Raw genomic sequence first — 11,508 nt, forward strand, 5'->3', positions numbered from 1 at the left:
GTTAATTGATGGGACTTGTTACACGGGTCAGTTCGAGAACGGACTCTTCAACGGCTGTGGGATGCTGGTCTTCCCTGATGGATCCAGGTAACAATGTCTCACCATTCCTATTTCACCTTTGACCCTGCTAATGATTAAAACTGTCTGACGTCTTCCCCCTTATAGCACATTTATATTGACCGATGCCCTGAGGCAACGTGTTGCATTTAGATCTCCCCTGTTCATTGTCTTCATTTGTGTTACTTCTAACTGGAAGTTGAATTCCTTACCGCGTCCATATGGTTCTGCAAACAGATGTTCTCTTAGTGTTGTGATGTTAGAAGCAACAGGCAACGCTTTTCTATAGATCCAACTCTACTCCGATGTCACACAAAGTCATGTGATTTTAGAAGCAACAGGCAACGCTTTCCTCTAGATCCAACTCTACTCCGATGTCACACAAAGTCATGTGGGGATGCAATTTGTGTTGCTTGCATCGTAATTATAACCAACCTCCTTCACCTGTCAGGACCCGGTTACGAACCCGGGTCTCCGGAGTGAGAAACAGTCACTTAACCAACTGAGCCACGAATAGTCGGCAGAACCCAGAAGATGAGGCAGACACAGCAGTACTTGAGACGGTGTATTTAATGAAGTAAAAAGTGAAGTTCTTCAGGAAAACATGTAACTCCACAACCTCAAAAGGAATCCTACAAGAACAAAGGAAATCCTCCAAGACAAAAAAGGTAAATCCACAAGGTGGAAGGTAAAGCACAAAAAGCCTCAAAAGATACTCAAAAAAACAAACAAACAAGAACAAAAAACAGAATTCCACAAGAGAGTCCACCGGGATCAACAAGAGTTCTCAGAGTACTAGGGCTGGGTGCTAACATACAAACACAGAGCAAAGAACTGAGGAAAACAAAGGGTTTAAATACAATCAGGGGAAACGAGGCACAGGTGCAAATAATAATGGGGATCAAGGGAAAACAAAAGGTCAAAAGGCACAATGGGGGCATCTAGTGACCAAAAACCGGAACAACCCTGGCCAAATCCTGACACCTGGGTTGTGAGAACAGGAGAATGGATCAGTCCATCAGTGAAGATTCCACCCACATCAGGTCAAGGTTCTCTGCTTATATTTGTCTGTGTTCTGACAGCATTCTGTTCTTGTTCGAGACTTCTTGGTGACATTTCTCAGCTGAATGATATCTATTATATGACAGCATAGCTCACTAAATAGTTATGCACCAGACAACTGCCTAACAAATACATTTTTGAGAATCCACTCAAAACAAACTTAACACAATCAGTGTGCAGAAACAAACTCCTTGACATTAGGGTCCTATTCATTATGGTAAGCAGTGAAAAACACTTTTAAACGCTTTGCTACAGAAAACTAAAATCAGAATCATAATGTTCCTTGGTGATATTGTGCTGCTAGTGAACGACACCATAGTCAGAATGTTCCCTGGTGATATGGTGCTGCTAGTGAACGACACCATAGTCAGAATGTTCCCTGGTGATATGGTGCTGCTAGTGAACGACACCATAGTCAGAATGTTACCTGGTGATATGGTGCTGCTAGTGAACGACACCATAGTCAGAATGTTCCCTGGTGATATGGTGCTGCTAGTGAACGACACCATAGTCAGAATGTTCCCTGGTGATATGGTTCTGCTAGTGAACGACACCATAGTCAGAATGTTCCCTGGTGATATGGTGCTGCTAGTGAAAGACAACATAGTCAGAATGTTACTTGGTGATATGGTGCTGCTAGTGAACGACAACATAGTCAGAATGTTACTTGGTGATATGGTGCTGCTAGTGAAAGAGAACATAGTCAGAATGTTCCCTGGTGATATGGTGCTGGTAGTGAAAGACAACATAATCAGAATGTTACTTGGTGATATGGTGCTGCTAGTGAACGACAACATAGTCAGAATGTTACTTGGTGATATGGTTCTACTCCTGAAAGACAACATAGTCAGAATGTTCCTTGGTGATATGGTGCTGATAGTGAAAGACAACATAGTCAGAATGTTACTTGGTGATATGGTGCTGCTAGTGAACGACAACATAGTCAGAATGTTACTTGGTGATATGGTGCTGATAGTGAACGACAACATATTCAGAATGTTACTTGGTGATATGGTTCTACTCGTGAAAGACAACATAGTCAGAATGTTCCTTGGTGATATGGTGCTGCAAATGATAGACAACATTTAGAGACAGAATACAGACAAGTTAAAACAAAGGTTACGTTTGATACACAGTGGGTGTACAAATTTATAGTATCAGTATAAATATGTCTATTTTCAGAGATGAACAGAGTTCAATGCAGTATAGTACAGTTATTTAGATTACAGTTCTGAGATGGCTTGATGCGGTGTGCAGCATCGAGTCCATAGTCCTTCAGTCTCTATAGGCCAGATAGCTGGTTGGTGAGGGTCACAGCCCGGGGGAATAGACTTTTCAGGTGGCAGTTTTGGTCATGAGTGACCGGAACCGCCTTCTAGAAGGGCATCTCTGGAGGAGGGGGTGACCGGGTGGGAGGGGTTGGCAATGATCTTTCCTGCACACTTCCTTGCCCTGGAGTCGAGCAGGACCTCGATGGAGGGCAGGTGGCAGCCGATGACCCTCTCTGCAGAACGGACAATGCATTGTAGTTTGCCCTTGCGGCGGGCAGATCCAGGCCCAAAGCAGACGGTGATAGAGGTGAGGATGGACTCGGCGGTTAATGCGGAAAGCCGGTTTAGGATTGACTGGGAGATTGAGTTGTTTCACCTACCGCAAGTCATACATCTGCTGCTGTGCCTTCTTGGCGACCTCCGTGATGCTGTCCTCCAATTTGAAGTTGTGGGAGGTGATGGTGCCCAGGAATTTGAGTGATTCAACTGTGCTAACAGCTGAGCCATCAATCTAGAGGCGGAGAGATTGTGGGGGGCATTTTCTAAAGTCAACCACCATTTTCACGGTTTTCTCTGTGTTGAGTTCCAGGATATTGCGACTGCACCGTGCCATTAACCGGTCGACCTCTCCATGGTACATGGACTCATCGCCTTCGGTGATGACCAGAGCTGTGTCATCTGCAAATTTGAGTAGTTTGACAGATGCGTTGTTGGAGGTGCAGTCATTGGTGTAGAGTGAGTAGAGGCGAGAGCACACATCCTTGTGGCGCTCCAGGGCTGCGGGATAAATAGTCTGAAAGGTGTTTTCCCAGCTTCACATGTTGCATCATGTTGGACAGGAAGTCAGTGTCCCACTGACAGATGCTGAACTAAAGTCCACAAACAATATCACTGCATTCGTCTTTGGGTTATCCAGATGTTTGATTATGTAGCATAGGCCCATGTTGTGTGAGGTAGCCTAGCAGTTAACTTGTTGAGTGTAGGGGGCAGTATTTTGATGTTTGGATGAAAAACGTACCCAAATGAAACTGCCTATTTCCCAGGCCCAGAATCTAGAATGTGCATATAATTGTCAGATTAGGATAGAAAACACTCTAAAGTTTCCAAAACTGTCAAAATATTGTCTGTGAGTATAACCAAACTGATATTGCAGGCGAAAACCTAAGGAAAATCCAACAAGGAAGTGCCTAAGAGAAACTAATCTCCCTGTTCCATTGCATGCCTTCCGTCCATTTAAAGGGATATCAACCAGATTAATTTCTCTATGGCTTCCACATGGTGTGAACAGTCTTTAGACATAGTTTCAGGCTTTTATTCTGAAAAATTAGCGAGAATGATCACATCGCGTTATTGGATAGCTGGGTGCCAGCAGTGTTTTGCATGCGCCAACAGAGTGGAGCAGACATTTTCTCTCTCTCTCTCCTATTGAAGAAGCTACAGTCCGGTTGAAATATTATTGATTATATATTGTAAAAACAACCTGAAGATTGATTATAAAAAACGTTTGACATGTTTCTACAAACTTTACGGATACTATTTGGAATTTTCTTCTGGCCCATTGTGACCGCTCGAGCCTGTGGATTTCTGAACATAACGCGCCAACCAAATGTAGGTATTTTGGATATAAAAATAATCTTTATGGAACAAAAGGAACATTTATTGTGTAACTGGGAGTCTCGTGAGTGCAAACATCTGAAGATCATCAAAGGTAAGTGATTAATTTTATTGCTTTTCTGACTTTTGTGACCAATCTACTTTGCTGCTAGCTGTTTGTAATGTTTTGTCTGCTGAGAGAGATGTCCTTACATAAATGTTTGGTATGCTTTCGCCGAAAAGCTTTTTCGAAATCGGACACAGCAGGTGGACTAACAACAAGCTAAGCTGTGTTGTTGCTATATTGCACTTGTGATTTCATGAAAATTAAATCTTTTAGTAATTTAATTTTAATTTGGCGCTCTGCAATTCAGCGGATGATGCTGAAAATGATCCCGCTAACGGGATGGGTGCGTCAAGGAGTTTTAACATCGCTTGGCCAGTAATCAAAAGGTCTCTGGTTCACATCCCTGAGCCGACTAGGTGAAACATCTGTCGATGTCGCCTTGAGCAAGTCGCTCTCGATAAGAGGGTCTGCTAAATGACTAAAATGTAAATGTTGATAGCATTGTCCACAGACCTGAGAATTTCTTATTGGACAAACCCAGTTAGTTCCTCCCTGTTTCCATCTGTGTTCTTCCGTTTGGTGCCTAATGAACACACCCCACTGTTTGTGCATCTGTGTGTCTCTTGCAGGTACGAAGGAGACTTCATTCAGGGAAAGTTCCAAGGCGCAGGCGTCTTCAGTTGTTTTGACGGGATGAAGTTCGAAGGAGAGTTCAAGAGTGGATGTGTGCAGGGATACGGTAAACAGTAGAATCTCAGCAACACTCTCTTTAGACTTATAACTTATAACTAAACAAGTTAATTCTCGCTCTCTCTCACTGTTAAATGACACAACTCAATTTGTAAAATGAATCTGTAGCAGGGTCTTTTTCAAGTATTCTGTATATTTAGAGGGAGGTTTAATGTGTAGCAGTAAGGTTAGGTTTCAGTTTAAAACCTCTACGGGATCGGTGGAGCTAACGAAGGCTAATGCGATTAGCATGAAGTTGTAAGTAACAAGAACATTTCCCAGGACATAGACATATCTGATATTGTCAGAAAGCCTAAATTCTTGTTAATCTACAACATTTTGAACAGAAATGCAATGGTTCATTGATTCAGTCTAAAACTTTGAAAATACACTGCAATCTAAAATGCATCTGGGCTGGAATAATACAATATGGCCTTTCTCTTGCATTTCCAATATGATTGTACAAAACAAATACAAAAAAATGCATGTTTTTACCGGATCTAATGTGTTCTTTTACATCTATTATAGATGTAAATATATAGATGATCTATTATATTATTTTACATTGATTTCACATTTACACAAACTGCCAAGTGTTTCCTTTCAAATGGTATCAAAAATATGCATATCCTTGCTTCAGGTCCTGAGCTACAGGCAGTTAGATTTGGGTATGTCATTTTAGGCTAAAATTGAAAAAAGGGGCGGATCCTTAAGACTTGAACTAAAACATGACCTTTGCAGGTATGCTGACGTTCGCTGACGGAGGTCCGGAAAGAGGGGGAGGAGGAGGAGGAAGAGGAGGAGGAAGAGGAGGGACGAGTCACGAGGGTCTGTTTGAGAGAGGCCAGCTGGTGGGCAGAGAGGGGTGCCAGGGCACGGTGCAGCGGGCACAGGGGGCAGCCGCCAAGGCACGGGCTCTCTCCATGTGACCTGCAGCTAGGGTGCGCTACTCAGGGAGCACTTCACTATCATACTCACACTCTTCTTTTTCTTCATTCATCTCATTCTGTTCTCTGTCTTTACGGTTGTACTCCTCTGTACACAGTGTACAAAACATTAAGAACGCCCTTGCTCTCAGAAGAGCCTCAGTTCGTTGGGGGCCTGGATTCTACAAGGTGTCAAAAGCGTTCCACAGGGATGCTGGCCCATGTTGACTGCAAATGCTTCCCACAGTTGTGTCAAGTTGAGTGGATGTCCTTCGGGTGGTGGACCATTCTTGATACACACAGGAAACTGTTGAGCGTGAAAACCCCAGCAGCGATGCAGTTCTTGACACACGCAAACCGGTGCGCCTGGCAGACTCAGACTTTTGATTGTCTCTATTAAAAAGAGGAGGATCCCATCAGCTATCTGTAGGCTAACTATATTTATTTCTCAACTCTGCTAATATTAAGCATATTGCTTCGCTTTACAATCGGAGTAGCCTACCTAGCTGGCATGAAAATGAACCGTGGGAAAAGTGCCTTCCGTTCGCTATTCAAGTGCATATGGCTGAGAGGTACATGATAATGGCCCATTCTAAACCAAAATTAATCTCACTCAAATATTATTTAGCATATGTAAAGGCAAGATTAAATTGAGAATAGTCTGATGGGTGACAATATTATCCCTTGTGAATGATGCCCAGTGTGTGCAATCTAAGGCAAGAAACAGTGGGGGACTTTTATTAGATTATAGTCGCATGCATTGTGTGGTCTAGCCCATAGGCCTATATGTTTTGATAAGGTTTGTAATCACAACAAAAGTGTCCAAATAACTCCAAAAGTAGCCTCTAAGCCCAAGACCCCTGGAACATGGTTGTAGTGCCCATAGCCTACAGAGCCTAGTGAAACCTGTTCTTATAAGCCATCATTGTGCGATCTCGTGTGAAAACAGTTTTGACTGGACACCATTTAAAAGAAGATCCCAGCTTTCTCTTACTGCTATATTTATTGCTTAATTCTTCAAATTAAGTTCATTAATCCGCTTTATAAACAGTGTACCCTACTAAATAATTCCACACATATATTAATAGGCTATATGTAAAGACCAGATTAAATTGAGAATAGCGCTTGTCGAGTAGTGAATGAGAGACTGATGAAGTGTGTGCAGCCTGCGTAAGAAACACAGCAGAGTACTTCCCTTTCATTATCCAGCGCTTGTCGAGTAGTGAATGAGAGACTGATGAAGTGTGTGCAGCCTGCGTAAGAAACACAGCAGAGTGCTTCCCTTTCATTCAGCTTTTTTCAGATCATCGTTTGTCGCATCATACGGCCTTAGAATGCATTCAAATTCTAAACATATAGCCCAACGTTTGTATCACAGCTAAAGTTGAATGAATAAATAAATGAAGCATACAGGAAGTCCTGTTCCTTTGTTAACCGCTCAACACAGAATAGCCATATGGGCGCAGTCCCTTGGAAACATTTTGGAAAAAATATCCTTTCTATTTTATTTAGCTGTGTTCAATTGTATTGTTCTTCATGTAAAATAATATAAAATAATGCCACGGGAATGATAAACTAATCCAGTCTGCAAAATGAACTAGTGTCGCCCACAGCCATATGGCATAGCCAGATCAGAGCCGTATCATAAGGACAACTCAGAGTGTTATTCAGTTCTTCTGTTCTTCTAAAATAGGCAACATTTTCTTCACGTCAACATGTTTCTTTAGACCTGCCTAAAATGAATAATAGATGTATTGTGATGGTGTAGGCTATATTACGTGGATGTATTGTACTTTATAAATGTAGACTTTCGAAAAGGTCCGCATCAGTGGCTTGTAGGCTGTGCATTGAAGCTGGAGATGCTAAACATGTTTATGCTAATCAGCGGTCAATTACCGTGAGATCGGCAGTTATCTGCATGACAATCACCAGCTGACGAAATGTGATGACCGCCACGGCCCCATGTACACTGTATATTCCCTTCTTTTCTTTCTCTCTCTTTTCTTTCTTTATCTTGATCTGTGTTTTTTCCTCACCCCTCTTTGTGTCCACATCCTCCTCTATCCACGTCTTTCCATTCCTCTCTACGTCTACATCATGTGTTTTCCCCTCTGGTTGTGCCTGCTTGGTGCGCTTACATGTCATTAGACTTTACCCTCCACATCACAGTCAACCAACGAGCTACTGAATCTGATCCAGGATCTGCTGAGCCAAAACCCACACCTCCTCCTCGTTCCTAACCATTCATTCAACATACGGTGCTACCTACCTACTGCTAAATGTGTTCCCAGATCAGCTCTAACCGACACCAACCGCAACTACTCAGGAGTTGAAACTAGTGTCCAAGCAGGCAGAGACCATATTTGGATCTGTCACATTTCCATCACAGGGTTTTACACCGGTGCTTGGCCTAAAGACTCAGACTTTACACCGGTGCTTGGCCTAAAGACTCAGACTTTACACCGGTGCTTGGCCTAAAGACTCAGACTTTACACCGGTGCTTGGCCTAAAGACTCAGACTTTACACCGGTGCTTGGCCTAAAGACTCAGACTTTACACCGGTGCTTGGCCTAAAGACTCAGACTTTACACCGGTGCTTGGCCTAAAGACTCAGACTTTACACCGGTGCTTGGCCTAAAGACTCAGACTTTACACCGGTGTCCCTGTGGAAAAGCAGCTTAAGAGGCCAGAGACTCAGTATTAAGAGGCCAGAGACTCAGTATTAAGAGGCCAGAGACTCAGTATTAGAGGCCAGCATTAGAAGAATTCATACTCTGTGCCACATAACATGGCTCAATCTGTTCTGGGGTCAGCTGACTGAAACGCCATTATCTTAATGCCAACCAACCATACTGTGCCAAGAGACTGGAGCAGGACCTTGGAGCTGATTCCAGATCAGTGGATCTCAATAAATGCCTCACTAGGGACTGGAGTACTCCCCTGGTAGCAAGCAGGACAGAATATTTTCCCTGATCATGTGATCTGCCCAAAATCTCCAGGCTTGAATTATTGTTGTCTAAGTCCCTACTGGTCCGGTCACATGGTTAGGGAAAGCTCCTGTCCCTGGTTATAGCTACTGTGTTGGGAGGTTCGGAAGGACTATTGATGTGTAGGTAGGGATGATGGTAGGGGGGGTATTTTCATTGGGTGGTAAGGGATGGTGGCCATATTGGGACAAATGACAAGTATGTCTGCATTAAGATGACACTAGTGCAATTTGATAAAGATATTTAGCACTTTAACTTTGGGATGCAATCGTCCTTAAATAAGGGTTTAGAAACAGAGAGGAGAATACTAAACTACTGCTGTGTCTGTCATAGGGTTATGGGCCCTGGTCAAATGTAGTGCACTATATAGGGAATAGGGTGCCATGGGGATAAAGTCGGACAGTGGAGCACAGGTTTTGATTTGTCAACAACTTCATCACACAGAAGAAAACCACCATTACAAGAACACACAGATTCACTTCCTGTATAGCTGTTCCCTTCCTGTATCTGACAAATATGTCATCTATTTTTTACGATGAATAAGATTAAATGTTTAATGTCAGTGTGTGTTTTTACAGAAAAAAAGTTTTGAACTTAACTAATCTCAAGTTTTGTGAACAGTCATGCTAGTGACTAACACACATTTCACACGTGGTATGATGATGTGACATTGTGCCTGTTAAGCGAGAGTTGTCTGTGTGTATATGTAGTGTGCAGGGGGAGGGGGTATTAGGCATTAGGGGAGAGTTGTCTGTGTGTATATGTAGTGTGCAGGGGGAGGGGGTATTAGGGGAGAGGTGTCATACCCATTGAAACTGAGGGCAGCTGTGTTTCACCTCAAACTTGCCTATTCAAGTATATATTTACAAGATGGATTTTTATCAATAGAAAAAATGGGGTGCAGCTTATTTCTGGTGTGTGTGTGGGGGGGGGGGGGTCTGTCTTACATCTGTCATTCATTTATGTGGCTCTAGAGGGATTTTTACACAACTGGGCCGAACAGAGCCGATCCAAACCAAGCTGTACTGAGCTGGCCTTGTTAGGCATCCACCGTTGTTGCTGTATGAAATCATGGCTCCTGCCTTAGTATCACGCTGGAATCACTGAACATCTGTTCCGTCTCCATTTGAAAATATGACACTCCAGAATGACTTATCCTTTTGAATTATGACTTGTCCTTTCACTTTTGTGTATTGAATCACCTTCCACCTGTTCTTGGTTCTACCGTTCAAATGTACACTACTGTTCAAATGTACACTACTGTTCAAATGTACACTACTGTTCAAATGTACACTACAGTTCAAATGTACACTACTGTTCAAATGTACACTACTGTTCAAATGTACACTACTGTTCAAATGTACACTACTGTTCAAATGTACACTACTGTTCAAATGTACACTACTGTTCAAATGTACACTTGTACACTACTGTTCAAATGTACACTACTGTTCAAATGTACACTACTGTTCAAATGTACACTACTGTTCAAATGTACACTACTGTTCAAATGTACACTACTGTTCAAAAGTTTGGGGTCACTTGTTTTTGAAAGAAAAGCATGTCCATTAAAATAACATCAAATTGATCAGAAATACAGTGTAGACATTGTTAATGTTGTAAATGACTATTGTAGCTGGAAACGGCAGATTTTTAAAATGGAATATCTACATAGGCGTACAGAGGCCCATTATCAGCAACCATCACTCCTGTGTTCCAATGGCACGTTGTGTTAGCTAATCCAATGTAGATATTTCTTTTTTTTTTATCTGCCGTTTCCAGCCACAATAGTCATTTACAACATTAACAATGTCAACACTGTATTTCTGATCTATTTGATGTTATTTTAATGGACAAAAAATGTGCTTTTCTTTCAAAAACAAGGACATTTCTAAGTGACCCCAAACTTTTGAACGGTAGTTTATATACACTATATCTAGGAACACATCCTGTTATAGAAAATGTCTCATGTGGCTTTGATCATGAGACACATTTTAGTCTTAAAGGTTAGATGTGTCTGACAGTGTTGCTCAAGCCATTCCTGGGGTACTGGTTTTTGTTATAGCCCAACACTAATAATTTCTAATTCGGTTTGTTAGCGCCTGCTGCGTCACTTGGGTGTTGTTCTGGTTCAGCACCTGAATGTGCTAGTGCTGGGCTAGAACAAAAACATGCACCCCCTGAGGATCCCCTAGGAATGGATTGAGGAATACTGATTGGTGTCTGGAACTGGGGTTGAACCCTTTACAGGGTTTGCAAAACTCCATTAACTTGTCTGAAATTCCAAGGTTTTCCAGAAATCCTGGTTGGAGGATTCTGGATTTCCTGCGAATACCCTTATGATTCAGGGACACATCCAACCGGGATTTCTGGAAAACCTTTGGGAATTTTGGGAAACTTACCATTATTTTACAACCCTTTACAAACCTGTAACCATTCTGAGAACAACCTAATGTCTTTATTACATGACCAGTTAGTTACAGTAACAGAACAACCTAATGTCTTTATTACATGACCAGTTAGTTACAGTAACAACCTAATGTCTTTATTACATGACCAGTTAGTTACAGTAACAACCTAATGTCTTTATTACATGACCCATTAGTTACAGTAAAAACCTAATGTCTTTATTACATGACCAGTTAGTTACAGTAACAACCTAATGTCTTTATTACATGACCCATTAGTTACAGTAAAAACCTAATGTCTTTATTACATGACCCGTTAGTTACAGTAACAGAACAACCTAATGTCTTTATTACATGACCAGTTAGTTACAGTAACAACCTAATGTCTTTATTACATGACCCGTTAGT

General features: G+C 42.0%; 1 protein-coding gene across 1 annotated transcript; it reads left to right on the forward strand.

Moving 5' to 3' along the window:
• Window positions 1–4: 4 nt before the first annotated feature.
• On the forward strand, window positions 5–9,402 carry LOC124018272 (MORN repeat-containing protein 4-like; the record flags this gene model as incomplete). The annotated part of the gene is made up of 3 exons (XM_046333538.1): window positions 5–87; window positions 4,680–4,789; window positions 5,521–9,402. Coding segments are annotated over 3 exons (381 nt in total), but the record flags the coding sequence as incomplete, so codon positions are not given.
• Window positions 9,403–11,508: the final 2,106 nt, after the last annotated feature.

This window comes from Oncorhynchus gorbuscha, unplaced genomic scaffold (assembly GCF_021184085.1).
Source record: "Oncorhynchus gorbuscha isolate QuinsamMale2020 ecotype Even-year unplaced genomic scaffold, OgorEven_v1.0 Un_scaffold_460, whole genome shotgun sequence".
In the NCBI taxonomy this organism is placed as follows: Eukaryota; Metazoa; Chordata; class Actinopteri; order Salmoniformes; family Salmonidae; genus Oncorhynchus; species Oncorhynchus gorbuscha.